The sequence below is a fragment of the Doryrhamphus excisus genome, linkage group LG21 (genome assembly GCF_037039965.1).
Source record: "Doryrhamphus excisus strain RoL-2023G ecotype Guam linkage group LG21, RoL_Dexc_Guam_v1.1, whole genome shotgun sequence".
Taxonomy (NCBI): Eukaryota; Metazoa; Chordata; class Actinopteri; order Syngnathiformes; family Syngnathidae; genus Doryrhamphus; species Doryrhamphus excisus.
In genome coordinates this window covers 14,978,994-14,998,009 of record NC_136377.1, presented here as the reverse complement: position 1 = coordinate 14,998,009, position 19,016 = coordinate 14,978,994, and the positions used below count along the sequence as shown (strand labels likewise).

At 47.4% G+C, this 19,016-nt stretch overlaps 5 protein-coding genes across 7 annotated transcripts; 3 read left to right on the top strand and 2 right to left on the bottom strand.

The window, feature by feature from the left end:
- Positions 1-303: 303 nt before the first annotated feature.
- taf9 (TAF9 RNA polymerase II, TATA box binding protein (TBP)-associated factor) lies at positions 304-2,039 on the top strand. 2 transcript variants are annotated; one of them, XM_058086142.2, is made up of 7 exons: positions 304-443; positions 856-937; positions 998-1,134; positions 1,201-1,335; positions 1,398-1,482; positions 1,559-1,672; positions 1,753-2,039. In XM_058086142.2, exons 1-7 carry the CDS (start codon positions 408-410, stop codon positions 1,908-1,910), a joined length of 747 nt encoding a protein of 248 aa, XP_057942125.1. In that variant the 5' UTR covers positions 304-407; the 3' UTR covers positions 1,911-2,039. The 2 variants fall into 2 exon arrangements, with proteins under 2 accessions (XP_057942125.1, XP_057942126.1); XM_058086143.2 differs by having other exon boundaries at positions 305-443; positions 1,401-1,482.
- arrb2a (arrestin, beta 2a) lies at positions 1,982-7,188 on the bottom strand. 2 transcript variants are annotated; one of them, XM_058086138.2, is made up of 16 exons: positions 6,987-7,188; positions 5,276-5,306; positions 5,138-5,198; positions 5,021-5,065; positions 4,858-4,955; positions 4,687-4,785; positions 4,241-4,300; positions 4,090-4,157; positions 3,884-4,019; positions 3,727-3,811; positions 3,576-3,648; positions 3,359-3,496; positions 3,205-3,288; positions 3,063-3,139; positions 2,933-2,987; positions 1,982-2,850 (listed from the first exon to the last, which is right to left on the bottom strand). In XM_058086138.2, the coding sequence occupies exons 1-16, from the start codon at positions 7,007-7,009 to the stop codon at positions 2,763-2,765; spliced, it is 1,221 nt and encodes a 406-aa protein (XP_057942121.1). In that variant the 5' UTR covers positions 7,010-7,188; the 3' UTR covers positions 1,982-2,762. The 2 variants fall into 2 exon arrangements, with proteins under 2 accessions (XP_057942121.1, XP_057942120.1); XM_058086137.2 differs by having other exon boundaries at positions 1,982-2,853; positions 6,987-7,186.
- A 125-nt stretch (positions 7,189-7,313) lies between these two features.
- Positions 7,314-11,322, bottom strand: ap4m1 (adaptor related protein complex 4 subunit mu 1). The gene is made up of 16 exons (XM_058086132.2): positions 11,089-11,322; positions 10,927-10,988; positions 10,441-10,526; positions 10,238-10,344; positions 10,060-10,156; positions 9,876-9,986; positions 9,737-9,799; positions 9,608-9,670; positions 9,471-9,537; positions 8,828-8,881; positions 8,652-8,758; positions 8,487-8,578; positions 8,317-8,361; positions 8,189-8,239; positions 7,737-7,854; positions 7,314-7,663 (listed from the first exon to the last, which is right to left on the bottom strand). The coding sequence occupies exons 2-16, from the start codon at positions 10,982-10,984 to the stop codon at positions 7,472-7,474; spliced, it is 1,311 nt and encodes a 436-aa protein (XP_057942115.2). The 5' UTR covers positions 10,985-10,988; positions 11,089-11,322; the 3' UTR covers positions 7,314-7,471.
- A 193-nt stretch (positions 11,323-11,515) lies between these two features.
- On the top strand, positions 11,516-14,158 carry rbmx2 (RNA binding motif protein X-linked 2). The gene is made up of 6 exons (XM_058086141.2): positions 11,516-11,618; positions 12,370-12,485; positions 12,556-12,607; positions 12,732-12,861; positions 12,933-13,122; positions 13,190-14,158. The coding sequence occupies exons 1-6, from the start codon at positions 11,614-11,616 to the stop codon at positions 13,516-13,518; spliced, it is 822 nt and encodes a 273-aa protein (XP_057942124.2). The 5' UTR covers positions 11,516-11,613; the 3' UTR covers positions 13,519-14,158.
- Positions 14,159-14,860: 702 nt separating this feature from the next.
- LOC131138408 (neuronal acetylcholine receptor subunit alpha-10-like) lies at positions 14,861-17,839 on the top strand. Its single transcript, XM_058087297.2, has 6 exons — positions 14,861-15,014; positions 15,715-15,860; positions 15,942-16,096; positions 16,186-16,432; positions 16,508-16,793; positions 17,006-17,839. Exons 1-6 carry the CDS (start codon positions 14,885-14,887, stop codon positions 17,725-17,727), a joined length of 1,686 nt encoding a protein of 561 aa, XP_057943280.2. The 5' UTR covers positions 14,861-14,884; the 3' UTR covers positions 17,728-17,839.
- The last annotated feature ends 1,177 nt before the right edge of the window (positions 17,840-19,016 follow it).

The following is a 19,016-nucleotide window of genomic DNA, read 5'->3' as shown; positions in this document are numbered from 1 at the left end:
ACATGCAAACTCCACACAGAGATGCCCAAACTACTAACCACTAACCCACCGTGCGGGCTATTATAGGCTATTTGTATGTAAAGAAAATGAGACGGAGGGTAAAAGGAAGTCAAAGTGTTGATAAGAAAAGAGTTGTCGCCCCCTGCTGGCTGCTAGCAGGAAAGCAGCTGTTCTCAAGAACACATACATGATGTTGTAGGTGAATGTTTAGTAATATAATGTGTTATTTAAAATGTGATTTCAAATATTGAATGTGACCGATGTCGACGTTGTAATTCATCTAAAAGGAACAAACTACAGCCCATGCAAAGGACGTCCTATCCAGCTGGGGTCGCCGTCGTCGGAGCCCGGTCGGCTTTTACAAAACGTAGAAGAAGACGTGAAGGCGGTACTGAAGAAAACAGAAAATGTCAGCGCCCAAAACCATCCCCAAAGATGCTCAGGTATCTTTTAACGAATATGTTAACGGCTATTTGGGTTTACAAAGTGGCACCGAGTTAATCTTTGACAGCATTACGGGAAGGTTTCCTCTTGTTCGTCGTTTCCAAAACACTAGCTTGTCGCGCCGTAAACTAGCATGTTAGCTTGCGTATTGACAATAGGAAGAGGCTGGCTAGCGTCTTTTTAGCTTAGCCACCAACTACTCACTTTTAATTAAACGAGACGTCCATTGTAACAATAGTATACATTAGAAAGTTGGTGTGACGCTAGCTTGGGAGATAAAGTCCCCATACTTCCAAGTGGCCATTATTTGCTAACTTTTGTTTTTAGTGAACGGTTACTGCTCGGTGGGGCTCAGGGTATGAAATCTTGAACAGTATAAAATTTTATTGAAAAAGTGTTTTGGGCCTGCAGGTGATGATGCAGATCCTGAAGGACATGGGGGTCTCGGAGTACGAGCCCCGTGTCATCAACCAGATGTTGGAGTTCACTTACAGTAAGTTGTAGTCCCGACCGTGTGTCACATGACCCTCACCGTCATGTCTCTTCTTTGCAGGGTATGTGACAACTATTATTGAGGATGCCAAGATCTATGCCACACACGCCAAGAAGTCCACTGTGGATGCAGACGACATCAAGCTGGCCATCCAGTGCCGAATGGACCAGTCTTTCACCTCACCGCCACCACGAGACGTGAGCATCGGCTTTGTCTCCTGAAAGGCAGTGGATGATGTTACTGATGACTTGTTCTGTGTTCAGTTCCTGCTTGAAGTGGCCAGGCAGAAGAACCAGACACCCCTCCCCCTCATCAAACCATACACCGGACCTCGACTCCCCCCTGACCGCTACTGTCTGACAGCCCCCAACTACAGACTCAAGTTTCTTCCTAAGAAGGTGACAGCACTTGTGCACTAATTCTCACTTGATTGTCTTGCTCACCTTATTGCCTCCCCCGGCAGGTGGCGTCATCAGCCAGCAGGATCTCTGCACCTCGATTGAGCGTTGGCGCCGTTGCCAGCAGACCAACCACACCCACACTTGGTGAGTCGCTCACACACAATCCTTGTGGGGGCCTAGTGGCACACACTTGCATGACTAAACAGCATGGTCCTCACAGGAAACACGACTGTCCAGTCAGTTGGCTCCAAGGTCGGACCCCCGGTGTCCCTAACGGGTCAGAGGTTCACTGTGCAGATTCCCCCTCCCTCGCAGAGCAGCGTCAGCAAAAGCAGTAAGCTTTAAGAAATTATACCCAAACTATTCCAGTTGTGCACTTTAAAACCCTTTTCTCCTCTTCTGGTCCCATCTCAGCCACACTGACCACACCCACCACCTCCAACGTGCTCATCAACCAATCTCTGATTGGCTCTAAGAACATCCTCATCACTGCCAACATGGCAGCTCAAAACGCCAGCAGCGAGACGCTCAAGAGGAAGCACGAAGATGACGATGACTATGACACAATGTGACCCCCCACCACCACCACCCACAACCAAAGGAACATTTCCACCTCCCGTCAGCAGCAGACCACACTAGCACGTTTGTTTATTTCACCTTTAATCATAAAAACAAAGTGAAATAAAAAACAATTAAATGATTACGAGCATGGAAAGCATCAAAGCAATCTTCCTGTTGGCAAAGTTAGCTCACATGCACGACCAAACGAATCACCACGACGACCACGACGATTCACAGCACTGCTCAGAAAAAAAGCCAACATGCTCCGCCTCTTTTCTTCCACCGCAGGAGCACGAGAACATTTCCCGTCATGCGTCTTGTCTCGGGTCGGCGGCGAGGTGACGCTGGCGGCTTCAAATGAGACATCGAGTTCATGTTTTTCTTCTGGGGTGGGGGTTAATTGGCATTTATTATTAACAGTGAATGAAGACGCGACGAAGGCACCGGTTCAGGTCCACTCGCCGCCGACTAACAAGAAGTGAGGAGGGAGTTAAAAGGACACCTTTAGCAGCGACACCACTTCCCATGTGAGCGCTAACGTGAAAATAACGCTGGAATGTTGAGTGCGCTGCTCCCTGCAGTCTACTCATCGCCCTGGGAAACGCTTAACATTCAAAGTATTTCAAAATAAGAGCAACAGATGTTTTGTGTTGGCTTCATTGTTTCCTCACAAGCGCAGCCCAGCAAATCAAAACAACTAACGAGAAGATGGCAGCAAAAATGGCGGCTGTGTGACAGAAGCGAGGAAGGAGCGCTGTGAGGCTGTGCCCAAACATGGCAGCATCTGTCCCTCCACTCGGGAATGTAACGTGTGTGTGTGTGGGTGTGCGCAAGTGTGCATGTGTTTGTGCATGTTGGCGCTCCTAGCAGTCCTCGTCTTTGTCGTCCACAACACCTTTGAGTCGCAGGCGAGCGAAGTCCTCGAAGACGAAGTCGTCATCCTGGGAGACGCTGCTGAGAGGACCACAAGGCTTCATCAGGTCACCGTGATGCCTAAACTTCCTCTCACCGCCACTGCGGCAAACATACTCACTTTGTGTCGAATTCTATCAGGTTGGTGTCGATGGGGGGGTCCGTCTCTGGCACAGCTGCCACAAATGCAGTACAACATTACATGATTGTTTCCATGGAAACAAAGCAGGTGTGCTGCTACCACCACTCACCTGACTGGGGACGTGATGCAGGGGGGTCAGCAGGTTTGGGGTGCATGAGGATGAAGGGCAGCTCCACTGACACATCTCTATGGCCATGACACCAACAGATAGTCAGCAGCTTGCAAATGGCAGGAAGTGACATCATACGTACCCTCCACGTGAAACCACCAGCTTGACTTTGACTCTGTAGGACACCAGGATGCCTAGGACCTCTTTGTTGGTGACGTCCTTGACACTGCGACACAGGACACGGCGTTAAGTGATGCATCACATGACTAGACATATGGGGGGCGCATGCATGTTACATGGTTGATGAGGCCAGGTTGGTGTCTTCGTGCTTGAGTTTGCCATCCAGAGCCAGTCCTCTCTTCTCACGATTCTTGTCCAGCGTAGGCGTCAGCGTGTACACTTTACAGAAGGTGGAGCTTGACGACACCTGGTCACTGCCGCACAACACATCAGTCAATCAAACATGTCCTGTCTGGGGCATGCCCCTCACACAAACTCACAAAAGAAACTTACTCGGCCTCCAGCTGGGCCACGGGACATTTGTACTGAGCCGTGCTGAACAAGCAGATGTCGGCATACTGACGCACTGCAGGGACAAGGTCACACGGGTCAGGGCAAGGTCACATGGATCAAGGTCAAACAGGCGTGCCATGCAGGGGCCAACCTGAGATCTTGACCCTCTTGACCGTCTTGGTGGAGTTATTGGTCACGTGCACGTTGACGCTGATGGGTTCGCCATGGTAGTAGAGCTGATGTGCGTACACGCACACACGTCAGCGAGCATGTACAGTACGTGACTTGGGTGAGGAGCGTGCACATACCTCCTTGTCCAGTGACGCCTCCAGGTGCAGTGATCTGTCCGACATCAGAAAGCTGCGAGTGGTCTCCACCATGGGCTGAGGACCCGGTTTCTCTGGAGCGTACTGAACCTTCCGGATCACCAGACGCACAGAGTTCCTAAGCATGTGCACACGCACACAGTGAGCAAACGTGACAAGAGTTCAAGGTCAAGGGTGTAAGAGGTCACCTCTTGTGGATCTTCTCCTCCATGGACTTGGCGCAGAATGCTCGAATCTCAAAGTCCACACCGCATGCCTGCACACGCACAGACAGGGATAGAGACACATGCGTACACTTTGACCTTATAACCTAGACCTAATGCTGACAGAGATGCTTACCTTGCCTGTGTCCTCAGGTCCAGGCTGCAAGGTGACTGAACACGGAAGATTTTGAGGGATCTGCAACAGGAAGTCAAACACTTTTGTGACTCCTTTGCCTTACACACACTTCCACTCTCAGACATTAACATATGCAAATACAGAGTCAAACACACCCTCTCACATGCAAAAAAACAGGCACTTGCAAACTCAAAACAGGCACACCCTCAAGACTCTATAACACAGTCAAACACACTCTCTCAGATGCACACAAACACACGCAAAAACAGACACAGTAGACAAAGAGACACACACTGACTCTCTCGTCACACCGTCAAAAACACAGTCTCCCACATGCACAAGCATACAAACAAATAACACACACAAACTAGTGACATGTTGTAACTTGTCAGTGACATAATCAAGTGGAGCAGGTGTGCACAGTGCCAGCATACACCTGTACGCACCGTGAAGTAGAAGGGGTGTGCATTTTGTCCAAGCTTCTTCAGGAGACGTTCTTGCAGGCGACTGTTGGCTTTGCGTTCTTCGGGGACAGGCGGGAAGGCCTGAAACAGGAAGGGACATCATCACATAAGTGCCGGGGTGGGGAAGGAAGAGGAGGTTGGTACAAGGCTGACCTGGAAGGTGGAAATGTAGAGGTCTTTGCGGAAGGACAGTCCCAAAACGTCCAAGTCCTCACGTCCATAACGGAATGCGCAGGTCAGCGTGACAAAGACTACAGGGAAAAAGAAGAACAAGAATGAGAGCGTGAAGAATAGGTAAAGAATATTGCCAACTAACCGTTCCTGTCCTTTAGGTACTCGGGGTCCACCAGGATGACGCCATCTGTCCACAGGGATACAACATGTTGATGACAAGTGGCAGACAGGTGTGAGACACACTGGTCACATGACTCACCTACTGGATCCACATGGTCCAGGTGGTCTACAAAGTCCCTCTTCCCCAGGTAGACCGTCACCTGCGGGCACAAACCATCACTATGAGAAGATCCTTCTACAACCCATACCTTGACACGCTCTTGTCACCTTAACTCACCTTACAGTTGGGACTGGACTTCTTGAAGACTCTACAAGACAACCACAAACATATCAGCTGACAGGAAGTAGCAATATTAACAGCAGGGGGCGGGGTTCAAACATCACATTTCCTTCCTCTCAGTGTCCTAACAGGAAGTATGCTGCGTGTAACAGCAGACAGAAGTGCACATAGAAAAAGTGCATGTGAGGAGTGTGGCTGTCTCTCAATTAGCACACTTCCGTACTTATTACACTTAGTCTTTTGAGTGCATAAGAAGAAGAAGCAGTGCACTGTCAGTACCTGGATGTTGCACTCAAAAGGCTCAAAATAGTGAGTGTGCAGTGATGGACAGCTACCACCTTCAATAGCCACCATCTTGACTACCAAAAGAGTGATGGCTTAATCTCCATCTCATTTAAAGCAGGGGTTACTCAAAAGCAAGGAAAACGACAAAAATTATTTTGAAATCACTGCACAATGGAGAAGTTGGCAATAAAAGCTGTTGGATATTTTGTAACAGAGTAATAAGTAATGGAATTTGCAAAGCACTACACTGCCAAAGTACACAGGTTGTGTTTAAAATGTACACGTCTAAAACTTACTAGTATTTCGAGTGCATAAGTACGTTCCAATGAGAAGCACTGCAAAACGTAGTGCACTGTTAGTACTCGAATGTTGCACTCTAAATGGCCCAATTGGTGAGTGTGTAGCAACAGAGCTTGCAGAACGGGAGGGACTAACTCAAGTGGTCGCAATTCACCATTAAAAAGGAGCGAAAGTGACAGCAGTGAATTTGGGACAGAATTACACTGTCAAAATCCACACCCTGCGGCTGTACAGTGTGTACACAATATACAAAATTCTGAATGTCTAAGCACAGATGTTTGTCCTGTATACTTAAAGAAGTGTACCGACAGAAGTATTTATTTTAGACATTGTGCACCAAACAATTTACTTGGTCCATTCAGTCACCATCTTTATTTACATGCTAGAACGCTTAGACTTTTTGTAAGACTTTTCGGGAATATTCCTTTTCTAAAAGATTAACATTGGTTTCACAGTAGTTTACAGGACATTGTTTAATTTTGCTGATGTGAACTGATGCACCTGTCACGCACTTTCAGGGTGGAGCAGGTGAATTATTCCAATGAGAGTCAAAACATACAAAAGGCGAAAAACAAACAGAGGGAGGGAAGCAAACCTACTTTCTACCTTATTGTTAATAATATCGCCATAAAAGATTTGACAGATGTAGACAAGTATCTTTCACACCACGACGGTCTACGTTTTATGTTCGATATTTTATTAACTGATAGAACTCAAAGCACGACAAGTAACCTTCAGTGAATTAAAAATGCTGCGCTGACATGTACGGTGTATATCTATTTAATAACCACCTCTGGCGTTTTATCCTCGACAAATTCGGCATGAAATCCAAGATAATGAAAATATTTCTTCGTTAGTGGAGATGCAGAGACGCACCTCGACGAGCTAACTAGCTAGTTAGCTAACCCCACCCTGCTGGGCTCGTTCTACCCCCAAACATCGACGACACCAGTCTTCTTAACAGCGACACAAACGCTCAACAAACGTTGTTTTTACCCTTTTAAAAAGACAGAGCACATAAACGTTGAGGCGACAGCTTGACGAATGTCTGCTCAGGCCAGCAGAGGCGCGGCTAGCGTTAGCGAAGTGCGTGAGGCTAACTTGGTTGTAGCCGCTAGCTTACCTTGTGCCCGCCTTGTCGCCCATCTCCTCGGCAGGCGGACGTCAAGAAGAACCGGAAGAGATGAGCCCGGGCTCGGTTGTGTCCTTTGGGTCGAGAGAATTTGCCCCAGTGGTTCTGCTCACCCTTCCATCCGCATCGAGGCACCGCTAAGCGGGTATGCTAATTTCCTTTAGCGCCTCCTCAGCACCTCCGACTTCCGCAAAGGCAGGCTCTGTTGTGCGTGTGTGCGTGCGTGCGTGCGTGCGTGCGTGCGTGCAGCGGCTGCAGATCACGTTGCGCCAAAGAATTTAGTGTTTTTACCGTCGATGCACGACGAATGTGTAGTTGTCACCAGTGGGTTTATTTTTAATGCTTTATTTCCAAAAAAGGTCATTTGATCACAAGCTGACATCACATTCAATCCAAGCACTGACAACAAGTCCGCTTCTTGAATTTTCCGGTGGAGCCAACAGAGGGCGCTGTGGAGGATGCGCAATGGCCTGGACTTATATGCGGATGGTGTACGAGTCCGAGTGCGTGACGTATCGGACCCAGCGCTGGGCCGGGCCAGGCTGGACGGGGGACAGGCGCAGGAAACGGATATGAAGGCCGGTGGCGGTGACCTTGGGCAGCTCAAAGCTCAGACCCACAGGGCCGACCTCCATCATGGAGGCAGAGCTTAGGGCGGGAACTTCCAGCTGAGAGGAGAGATGCAGACTTTTTTTTAGTTATACTCTGTGCATGTGAGTTTGCAAGCATGCACTTAGCAACCTTGAACAGGGCAGAGAGCTGCGTTCCTCCCGGAAAGCGCAGAATCTTCCATAACACAGCTCGGCTCTGCGACCTCAGCTCGGCATTCTGGTCGGGACTGCTGAGCTCCTGAGACAAACTGAAGCAACAACATATGACAGGCCACGTGGCCCACAGGACACGCCCCTTTGTTAGACAGGAAGCAGTATCATGCTAATGTGGCAAGGAGCTAATGCTAACTCATGCACTGATATGTTCCAATCATGTGGTTTCATTCGCCTATAAGACCGCAGGATGTGTTGCCATAGCAACAGTTTGATTGAGAAGACCAAAGTCTTTTAGCTAGAAGATTGTCGGACAAACATCTTTGCTCTGTTTCCATGGCAACTGGACTTGCATTTGATGTTTTGGCATTAACACAAATCAACATGGTTTCTGGAACAAAAATAACAATAAACGATAAAATGTCTTACCTGACGCAGCCTTTAGGTACCCGTATGGTGGCGCTAACGTTAACAGCGGCACTGCATGCATAAGACAATGATGTCATGGACATCAGTCAATCATCTGTGTGTGCGTGTGTGTGTGAAGAGGAAGTGACCTTTTAGGCGGCAGGTCGCAGCGTAGCTTCAAGTACATCAGCAGCCTGTGAGGCAAATGTGAGAGGAAGTCACACGACAAACTTCCTGTTATCACGCTAATTATAACATCACACCAACCACACAAGTACTTGACTGACAGGGGCCACCGGGTCGTGACACAGCACGTTACCTGCCACTGCTGTCTTTCTCAATGGCTGGAAAAAGGCGAAAAGGCAGGGCGGAGGGAAGATGGTCGGCCAACTGGTACTGCATGATGCTTTGCTTCAGCAAGACGACACATGGACACATGAACACACCGGCTGAGGATTAGATGCTAGCGTGGGCAGGGCCTAACCTCTCCCTGGCTCGGGCTCAATCGGAGGATCCGGTGACTGTCGAACTCCTCCAGTCGGACCGCTGGATGGAAGCTGCATTCATCAACTCGGACTGCCGTACCGTAACCTGAAGAAGGAAGCAGCGTCCAGTCACATCCTTTCAGCATTTATTCTGAAGGCCTGCAGGTGAGCTGACCTCTGAATTGAGACGTGCCGACACTCAAGTCCTCATTTAGGCCAATGCGGATCTCTGCCAGAAAACAGATGATTGTCATTAACCGTCACTCCCTGCTAGACAGATATCGCACAAGCATCTCTTGTCATCTCATCTCACCACAAGTCACAAGTAGTCTCGTCTTGTCACATCATCTGACGGTACGTCCAGTATTGCCAACTTGACGACACTTTTGGTGACATATTTTATCAAAAGCGGCTAGCGATAAATCTAGATATATCTTTTTTGGTATTTGGAGACTTAAAACTGAAAGCACGGATTGTTGTGCTGTTTCTGTTTACACTAGGCAGCAGTGGGTGCGGCTGAGAGGTCCACCCCGCCACAAAGCAGTCAGTTGAATTGATGGCCAGTTTTAAATCAACGAACCAAGAATCAAGATTATTTGTACTTCTAAACATAATTAAGGTGTTTTTACTCACTTTGTTTATGTTTTTTCCTACAGCATCTATTACATTACATTACATTATAATCTATTACATTACATGCCAATAATATCCTAATTCTTTAATGCTAATAAACATCATCTCGCTACTCCTAGGACAGCCAATGGCTACTTTTCTGGCTGGGGTGTTGGCAACAGTGGCAATGTGACGTCTTGTCTCACCAGAGCAACTCGGCAGGAAGCATTTGACCTTGACCTCGCCCTGCACGTCTGCCTTCATCAGTACGCCCTGCAAACAGTGTGCACATTCTTAGTTCACAAACAGAGCAAGCCTGGACTGCGCTGTCAACGATACTCACGTTGGTACCAATCACCACCGCCATCCTCTCAACAACGTCCACAAATATCTCGCTCTTTCCTCCCTACACACACATACACACACACAGGTGGATGTTTCATCCCTGAAGGGAGGTCATGTGGTGCAGTACCTGGATTGGCCTTGTGGCAGCAGAGCTTGGCGCCACTTTGCTCTGCTGGGTGTCGGCTCCAAACTGCAGACAGACAAGGACACACGCAGTCAGTGGGCTGACGTGGCTCATGTGGAAGTACACGCTCGTGGCAGCGCACCAGTCCCACGTTGCCGAGGTCAAAGAGGCTGAAGGGTTGCGGCGAGACGGCCTCCGTCTGGATGAAGTTCTTCAGGACGTCAGACGATGTTGACTGGACGTAACCGTAATCCTGCACGGCCAGGAGAAGTTCTATACAGCACAGGACAGTAAAGTCGAGTGTGACAAGATCTGCAAGGACTCACCACCATCTCGTCTAGAAGTTCGTAGATGAGCGCAAAGTTCATCTGCACCGATTTCTCCGAGAGCCCGCCGCAGTAATCTTTGACCAGAGCAGCGAACCTGACAAATATTCCTGTCTCTTATACCATGCCATGGCAGCACATTCCCGATTGGTCCGTTGCTCATAAAGATCCACGTTACCTGTTCAGGAACTCAATCACAGCGAAGGGGGAGGAGTCTGCTGTTGTTATGGCAACCAAGTAGAGTCCTCCTTGCCGGACGTGGACATAGTGGGCTTGTTTGTGTCTCTGCGTGACAAGGACCAGACGGGCAATCAGTGCATTCAAGGTTCAATGTCCTTTAAGACTCAAAACCTCCCAAGGTTAGCATATAGGTCACGTTACCATGACAACTGGAGGCTGGTCTCCAGTCAGCGCTGTCACTTTCTCATAAAAAACATTGACAACGTCACTTCCTGCGTCTCCTCTGACTGAGGAACGTCAAGGTTAGTCACTTCTTTTTACTATGGATGCGCTAATCTATCAATATCGTCCCACAAAAAATGATGCCTCTGCACAGTGGCGTGTCTTGCTCTAACATCTTGAAAAATGGTCCCCCACCCACTTTCCTTCACACTGCGTTGTGTGCCAAAGCCAAACAAACATGTCTGCCATATGGAAGTCACATGCCATTTGTGAGAAAGATACAAAATGAAAAACCAAGACACCATACACCATACACTTGATGGAGTGTGGCCAGTGGCACTCATAATAAAAACTGAATAATGTACAGTTAAGCCATGTGATCGATAATCGAATTATCAACACTAATCAAAGCATCCCTACATTTTACATTTTTATTTGTTCTACTGCGTGTTACAAGAAGGATACAGTCTTTGTAGATGAGACGGTCCCCTTTGGAGGACAAGATGAAGACCTGTGATATCATGCTGCTAAAACACAGAAATACATTTGATCACAACGTGAATTATTATCTCAGATCACCAGACTGTCCAACAATAAGCGTATGCACACAAGATTAGAAATAAATACCTGAATTAGCTTCCTTGTCATTCCATTTCCAAAGTAGTGCCGTAATAACAGCGAACAGTAGTTAGCTTAGCATCTTTAAACGTCGTGGATGATTTTCCCAGCCACATCCGACCAAAGCAGGAATCAACAAACTAAGGCATTTCATACTAACAACAATTTTAGTTCATAGCGTAACGTGGCTGGTGTTTACAAACCGGTCCAGCCGATGACGACAGCAGTACACCGCCACCTAGTGTGCCGGCGAAGCTCTGACCGTGTTGGTTTTTACACAACTCGTGGCAACAAATACGAATTTTATATCTTACCTTAATCTTTATTTTTTTATATCTTTATATCTTATCTTACCGAGCCGCTTTATATTACATACATTTACGTTAGCGGTATGTTAGTAACTTTCTGTATGCTCGTGGACACGTTTTAGTTTAACAGGAAGTGACGTCAAACACCTCCAATCAGCAGGGGGCGGCATAGTCAGGGGTTCGTCCGGCGGTATTTACATCAGAGCGCTGACCCAGCTACTTCACAATGAAGTAAGTTTGTATAAAGTACATATTCATATACAATATAATTTACTATATTCTATGTCAACTGTTCAACGTGCGTTGTTCCCCTGCGTTTGCTGCTGGACTGTTTTGGTGTTGTGTTGTTTTCCAGCGTGTGCTAGCTAGTGCTAACAGCTAACAGGGCAGCCACATTAGCTGTTATGATAAATCATCAAATGAACTGTTTGTGTAACATTTGTCTTACTGTCATCACTGCATAATCTATCAACCTATTGCTACACAATATCCATTATTTTCTCTAAAATAACAAAAGGGTGACACCTAAAGAGAGGAAGTGAACATATTTTTAATGACAAAATACAAGCACACGAACTGCGAATGGCTGGCGACCAGTCCAAGGTGTATCCCTCCTCTCGCCCGAAGACAGCTGGGATAGGCTCCAGCATACCCGCAATCCTAGTGAGGACTCGCAGTATGGGAAATGAATGAATGAATGAATAAACACGTAAATTATTGTTTAACTGTCGACTTGGAAAACACATGGTGTGGATGAATCAGTAATAAACATGGAGTAGATGGAAGATTCAATACAGTAAAGTATACTTTTACATTATAACTTGTTCAGCGTGTCCGACTCAAATAGACATGCATTTTTGTCTTGCGGTTATAGCTATTAAAAATGAAATGTATTCTCATTTTCTTTGTCGCTAGCATTGAAACATGGTGATGGTTGACTTGTGGCAAAACAACAAAGCTTGTGTTTGTTTATGCTCTTCAGTCCGCTGACCAAAGTGAAGTTGATCAATGAGCTGAACGAGAGAGAGGCTCATTTGGGAATTAATGAGATCGCTTCATGGCACAGCGAGTACAAAGACAGCGCCTGGATATTTGTTGGTGAGGAGGAGGACAAGGTAAGCAGCACTACATGGCGTGATGAAGGCTTACAGTCTCGTTTCCCCATTAGGAGGTTTTCCATACGAGTTGTCTGAAGGTGACATCATCTGCGTCTTCTCTCAGTAGGTTGCTCCTGATGTTCATTTTGAGTATGAAATATTGCACTTACATTATGTCATCATGTCAGAGCACATGAACACAGACACGCAGCAGTGGCATGAGTTGACATGACAATGAACTTGTCAGGTATGGAGAGGTCGTCAACATCAATCTGGTGCGGGACAAAAAGACGGGTAAGTCCAAAGGGTTCTGCTTCTTGTGCTACGAGGACCAGAGGAGCACCATCTTGGCGGTGGACAACTTTAACGGCATCAAGGTGACACCACGCAAGCATTAGCGCTGCTGGGAAAACACAACTTGGGTTGCTAATACCCGCTCACCTCTCAGATCAAAGGTCGCACCATCCGTGTGGACCACGTCAAAGACTACCGTCCCCCCAAAGACACAGAGGACATGGACGACATCACCCGAAAATTGAGGGAGGACGGCTGTGCTCCCAAAGTGTGCCACTCTCCTGCCTCCTCCTCCTGTGAGGAAGATGAACAGTACCTCGTTCCTGTGAAAAAGACTAAAAAAGGTGAGGTCACTTCATGTGTGCATGTGATGTCAGGATGGACCTTAATTGCTGGTTCCACCCTCCACAGACAAGAAAGAGAAGAAGAAAAAGAAGGAGAAGAAGAAAGAGAGACAATCCTCTCCTCGTCCTCCCACCATCAGAGTGAAAGAGGAGAAGGAGGACTCCGCCTATGACAAATACAATCAGAGGAGGGCGCCAGCGGCACCAGAATACATCGGGCAAAGAGCCAAGGAGGACAGGAGAGCGAGGGATGAGGACAGAGGGGATGAGGACAGACGAAGAAGAGGCGATGAGGATGACAGGAGAAGAAGGAGAGAAGATGAGGACAGAAAAAGAAGAGGAGACAACAACAGGGACAATGATAGGAGGCGGGATGTGGACAGACACAGACGATGATGGTGGCCACACCAGTGTGACATGTGAACATCTCATCATTCCTTTTTTGGAATCTTTTACTTTCATTTTCAAGCATGTTGTCTTTTAATGTTGCACGACTCTCAGTGTTTAACAGAAACTACATCAGATTAAAGTCATTGGTGCACAGTCACAACAGCTTTCTAATGTGACATCTTCAGTATCCTAATTTCACACGAGGAAAGCTTATCCTAGATGGCAGACGTTCAGAGGTGGGGGTTACCCCGGCTTGACCAGCTGTCAATCACAGAGACAGTTAATGTGACTCCGTGCACTCATGTCCCTACTTTGTTTTTAATACTTTCTTTTCCCGTCTGTCTACAACATGACTGTTTCTCCGAGCATCTCCCCCTAATTAACCTTCACTTATCTTCTCCATCATGCAGCTCGTTTCCGAACGTCCTCAGTGAAATTAGCCGTCAATTGCATAGTGTGTCGACCAGTGGGCGCTGAGGATTTGGCCCCATTCCTTTCCATTTCTATGAGTTCTTTGACGCCTTAAATCAAACAAACGTAGTTGATGTTGTACAAGTTAGCATTGTTCAACCTTTCAGTACTTGGAGAAAGACGTGAGCAAGAACAGAAAGACAGCAGGTCAAAGAAGAGGATGAAAATAAAGACTTTGTCCCCAGTGTGACAATTCATTTAACATTAATCCGTTAATCTCCACTTTTCAAAGTTTACTATTTAGGATTAATTCACCCCCCCCCCCCAAATGGCTGAAGAAGATGAGGAATATGATGACTCTGATGAAGGTCACTTTGTGCTAGGTGCGTTCTTGGGTGGAACAGTGAATAGTCACAGGTTCACTGCAATGAAATCTATTTGCATAATTGACACGTGTATGCCCCGGCCCCCAAAGCATGTCGCTTCTTTTTGTGTTATTTTTATGTCACAAGCATGATGGAACCGCCGTGAATGCTTTTATGTTGGAGTTCTCAAAATGGAAGTGTCCAATAAGACCAAAAAGAGTCGCTACGTTTGAAAAACAGAATTTTGAGGGGTTCTGAATACTTAGAATTGCTGAGTTGGCAACACTGATCCTTCCTGCTACGTCTCCTATCTCAGGCAGCAGCGGTTATGCTGCCATCTTCTCTATGGCGTTGCAAGAAAAAGCTACATTCACAGTCCCATTATAATGTGTTTATTCACGAGGGTGAACAGGTAGTGCCAAATCTATTTGTGGCGATCTAAATGTAGTTGTGGCGGCCATGGAAACACTGTGTTTCTGGTTGGTTTTTTATTTTCAATGCAATGCTGATGTTTTTTAGCTCTTAATCTTTCTCCAAGTTTTCCATTTGTATGAAGGTTGGGCAAGTGGAGTCCCATTATCAAGCACGTGGGGCTCATGACCCCTCATGCGTCAGCAGCGTTTCATCCTCAGAGCAGTTCATCCCACCAAGTCGCTTGTCAGCGCAGGATGAAGATGAGGACGGTGCGCAGCTGCTCCATTTTCTTTCTTCTATTCTTTGTTCCAGGTAAGACTTTACCTCCTTTTTTACAAAGGTACACAATAATTTGACATGAAATTCTTATCATGCAACTTTTATTCCGGAAGGACTCGTCTCAAAGACTCTCACTTCTTTGGTGACTTCTCCAGTGGCAGACAAATAAGATGACCTTAGCTTTACTAATGTTTTAGATTCTGCAGCATGACTGAAATCTTTTTGACTGGATCTCTTCATTTTCTCACATCCCCGGCTAGTGAGGGAGGCCACGGAGATATCAGAGTAGAGTCGAGGACGTGCATGTCTTCTACATGTCCTCCATTTAGTATGTTCTGGTCACCATACGCAAGCTTCTGTCGTCCATGTCCATTTTTGTCCATGAGATGTTACTCTTGGAGTGAACGGCACCGCTGTCATATTTTATCTGAAGGTCCTTGAAGTGAGCACACTTCCTTGTATGTGCAACAGGAGGCGAGGGTGCTGTTTGTGTGAGAACATCAGGGTGCAGACCGGGGCGGCACCAGATGACCAAATGATCGATACGTCTCCCTGAACGTCACTTCACAACAGAGACATCTCACTCTGTCCAAAATAAACAAAACCAAATACTATCCCAATCTGGCAGAACATCAAGAAAGCCATCGACATTGAATATCGTCCAAAATCCTCCTTCAAGTTGGTGATAGCGTGCATGTTGACGATTCACTGACATGACTTGCTGTCTGTGCAGCGTGCCAGTCAGCTCACGGCCGTTACGCTCAGAAGCTTCTAAGCGACTTGTTTTCCAACTACACCAACGCCTTGCGGCCGGTGGAGGACACGGACCACGTCATCAACGTGACGCTGCAGGTCACACTCTCGCAGATCATCGACATGGTGACCACCACGCACACCGCACTACGCTCCATCAGGGCGGGGTCTAACATTGAGGGATCATGTCTGTGCTTGCTTCTCCAGGATGAGAGGAACCAGATCCTCACCACCTACCTGTGGGTCCGCCAGGTGTGGATGGATGCCTTCCTCACCTGGAAGAAGGATGACTATGACGGCCTGGACACCATCCGTATACCGAGCAGCTATGTGTGGCGGCCCGACATCGTCCTGTACAACAGGTTAGCTTTGGGCAGGTGACGTTTTGCAGGTTGCCTTTGGGTCGTCAGGGTGGACAAAACACAATTCCTCATTCTTCTTTACACCACAGCGCAGATGACGAGTTCTCCAGCTCCATGGAGACCAACGTGGTCCTCCGAAACGACGGCCAGGTCATGTGGGACCAGCCAGCCATCACCAAGAGCTCGTGCTCAGTGGATGTGGCCTTCTTCCCCTTCGACATGCAGCAGTGTCACCTGACCTTCGGGTCCTGGACTCACAACGGCAACCAGATGGACTTGTTCAACGCCTTGGATAGCGCCGACCTCGCGGACTTCATCCCCAATGTGGAGTGGGAGGTGAGCACTTGCCTCGTTAATGTTTGCCCAGGTTAATGTTGAGCTTCAGCACTCAAACAGTTGTCCCTTTTGCAGATTCTTGGCATGCCCGCTAAAAAGAACGTCATCCTGTATGGTTGCTGCTCAGATCCGTACCCGGACATCACCTTCACCCTTCACCTCAAAAGGAGGGCCTCCTTCTACATCTTCAACCTCCTCATTCCCTGCATGATGATCTCCTTCCTGGCTCCCCTGGGCTTCTACCTGCCTGCTGACTCTGGAGAGAAAGTATCATTGGGGGTCACGGTCCTACTGGCCCTCACCGTCTTTCAGCTGCTGGTGGCCGAAAGTATGCCTCCCTCGGAGAGTGTCCCTCTGATTGGTGAGTTCCAATGGATTAGAGCTGTCAAAGTCATCTATCAAGTCTGTTATGTATTACATAGTGTATAAAACTAATATCAAGTTCAAGCCCACCATGAATATTGACCCCCCCACCCCCATCCACCAGTATGAGCCTCAACATCTCCCAACAGGCACAATAATAGCATAATAATACTCATCATAATCCAAACCCTATCCATTTCTGTTTGTCAGGAAAGTACTACATTGCCACCATGACCATGGTTACCGCATCCACAGCGCTCACCATCTTCATCATGAACGTTCACCACTGTGGTCCAGAAGCACGGCCGGTCCCAGCTTGGGCCGAGCGCTTCATCCTCAAATACCTGGCACGCATCTGCTTTGTCTACGAGGTTGGAGACAACTGCTTCACCGGGGCGTGCTCCCGGAAGCAGCCGCTGTCGGGGGAGGAATCGGACGAGCACTCCACCAGTGATAATAACTGCAATGGAAAGGCGTGGGGGCGGGCCCAGGCATATGACGTGGGGACATCTCTCAAGCAAGGACAGGAACTACCAGATAAGACGGATTGGAATGAGGATCTGTTTGTCACCGTAGACCACTCGGAAGGGGGCGGAGCTGCTGGGAAAAGTGACGGGCGGGGGGAGGAGTCAAAGAGCACCTGTGAAGGAGATGCGTTGGTTGAGAAGAAGAAAGGAATGGGAGATGAAGATGGAGTTGTGTGCGCGGAGAACCGGAAGGAGATAGTACTGAGAAACCAGTGTACATGCCAACGTGAAGGATTGCACAGGAACATCGAGTACATCGCAAGTTCCTACCAGGACCAGAGAGCCGCCCAACTTCGCATTGGAGAATGGAGGAAGGTCGCCAAGGTTATGGATCGCTTCTTCATGTGGCTCTTTTTCATCATGGTCTTTTTCATGAGCATCCTCATCCTGGGAAAAGCCATCTGAGGGGAGCCACTTAAAGTCATTTTATCCTCAAGTGAACTGACACTCACCACAGAGCCACTTCTCCATCGCGCCACTCGCCATCTCTGCTTTGTCACAAGTTCTGCTTCAAAGAGGATTTTGTTTTAAACTTTAGCAAAGTTGATCATCGATCTTTGCATCCATTGTTGACTTAACTCAATAAAATGTCTTCATACTTCATACTCCATACACGGCTTATTAGTCTTTCCTGAAAAAAGGAAGTTCATAACCAAGATTCAAATCCACAACCACATCCACTGTCTTTCTTTTTCTGCAACATTCATCCCGAGTATGAGAGAAGGTCAATAGGTCATTCATTTATTTTCTACCGCTTGGGGGGGTGGGGTACTGGAGCCTAGACTGGTTGCCAGCCAATCACAGGGCACATATAGACAAACAACCATTCACACTCACATTCATACCTATGGACAATTTGGAGTCACCAATTAACCGAGCATGTTTTTGGAATGTGGGAGGAAACCGGAGTACCCGGAGAAAACCCACGCTTGCACGGGGGGAGAACATGCAAACTCCACACAGAGATGGCTGAGGGTGGGATTGAACTCGGGTCTCCTAGCCGTGATGGATCTTTTTACAGTTTTATTGTTCATAATCATCAAACACACTTATAAATACACAGCAACACTGACCATGACCCCTTGGAGGGGGTTTGCTATGTCGTTGTTTCATAATTGAATCGTAAATGCCCATTGTTGTCGTGCATGTATTAGGACATATTAGGATGTATTAGGACTCTCAGGGGCCCACTAAAAACCGGGACCCTGGTTCGGCTGTTGGCACGTCCAGTCTTTCTGGACTCGACTATTAATTTGACTTATTGATAAAAACTCCACCAGCTGTCTTTGTGGAGGTATTACCAACAGAGGGCGCTGCTGCTTCCCAGGTATCCACGGAAAAGAATCCTCCATTCATTTTTCATCCACTGATAGTCGCTCATTCCATTGACACAAGCTAAGAAAGAAAATAACACAGCAAATCTTACAGCACAAACGATAAACAATGGCTGAAGGGGCTAAGTATTTATGTAAGAGTAAAAAGCATTTAGTACTACTAAGATGCATGCTTCATCACAATGAACTCATCTCCCCTATGGAGCCATACAATCAGTCAACATGGCCGTCCAATTTAGGACCCATGTTACTGGAACCGTATGGGGCCCAGACAATTCAAGTTCAAGCCGATGCCCATTTGGTACCCGTGCTGCCCTTTTTAAGCCATATGGGACCACATGTACATGTTGGCTGGGCATG

What these genes read in the sequence shown, in the direction of transcription:
- taf9 (XM_058086142.2), top strand. Translation starts at nt 408, where the DNA reads ATGTCAGCGCCCAAAACCATCCCCAAAGATGCTCAG. An exon ending in ACCAACCACACCCACACTTG is followed by an intron (nt 1,483 to 1,558) that starts GTGAGTCGCTCA and finishes TGGTCCTCACAG; the next exon opens with GAAACACGACTGTCCAGTCA. An exon ending in GAGCAGCGTCAGCAAAAGCA is followed by an intron (nt 1,673 to 1,752) that starts GTAAGCTTTAAG and finishes GTCCCATCTCAG; the next exon opens with CCACACTGACCACACCCACC.
- arrb2a (XM_058086137.2), bottom strand. Translation starts at nt 7,009, where the DNA reads ATGGGCGACAAGGCGGGCACAAG. An exon ending in GACCTGAGGACACAGGCAAG is followed by an intron (nt 4,158 to 4,240) that starts GTAAGCATCTCT and finishes GTGCGTGTGCAG; the next exon opens with GCATGCGGTGTGGACTTTGA. An exon ending in CTGATAGAATTCGACACAAA is followed by an intron (nt 2,854 to 2,932) that starts GTGAGTATGTTT and finishes TGGTCCTCTCAG; the next exon opens with CAGCGTCTCCCAGGATGACG.
- ap4m1 (XM_058086132.2), bottom strand. Translation starts at nt 10,984, where the DNA reads ATGATATCACAGGTCTTCATCTTGTCCTCCAAAGGGGACCGTCTCATC. An exon ending in TGCGACCTGCCGCCTAAAAG is followed by an intron (nt 8,240 to 8,316) that starts GTCACTTCCTCT and finishes TTATGCATGCAG; the next exon opens with TGCCGCTGTTAACGTTAGCG. An exon ending in GTACCTAAAGGCTGCGTCAG is followed by an intron (nt 7,855 to 8,188) that starts GTAAGACATTTT and finishes TTGTTGCTTCAG; the next exon opens with TTTGTCTCAGGAGCTCAGCA.
- rbmx2 (XM_058086141.2), top strand. An exon ending in ATCATCTGCGTCTTCTCTCA is followed by an intron (nt 12,608 to 12,731) that starts GTAGGTTGCTCC and finishes TGAACTTGTCAG; the next exon opens with GTATGGAGAGGTCGTCAACA. An exon ending in ACAACTTTAACGGCATCAAG is followed by an intron (nt 12,862 to 12,932) that starts GTGACACCACGC and finishes CTCACCTCTCAG; the next exon opens with ATCAAAGGTCGCACCATCCG.
- LOC131138408 (XM_058087297.2), top strand. Translation starts at nt 14,885, where the DNA reads ATGACCCCTCATGCGTCAGCAGCGTTTCATCCTCAGAGCAGTTCATCC. An exon ending in TCTCGCAGATCATCGACATG is followed by an intron (nt 15,861 to 15,941) that starts GTGACCACCACG and finishes TTGCTTCTCCAG; the next exon opens with GATGAGAGGAACCAGATCCT. An exon ending in GACATCGTCCTGTACAACAG is followed by an intron (nt 16,097 to 16,185) that starts GTTAGCTTTGGG and finishes TTTACACCACAG; the next exon opens with CGCAGATGACGAGTTCTCCA.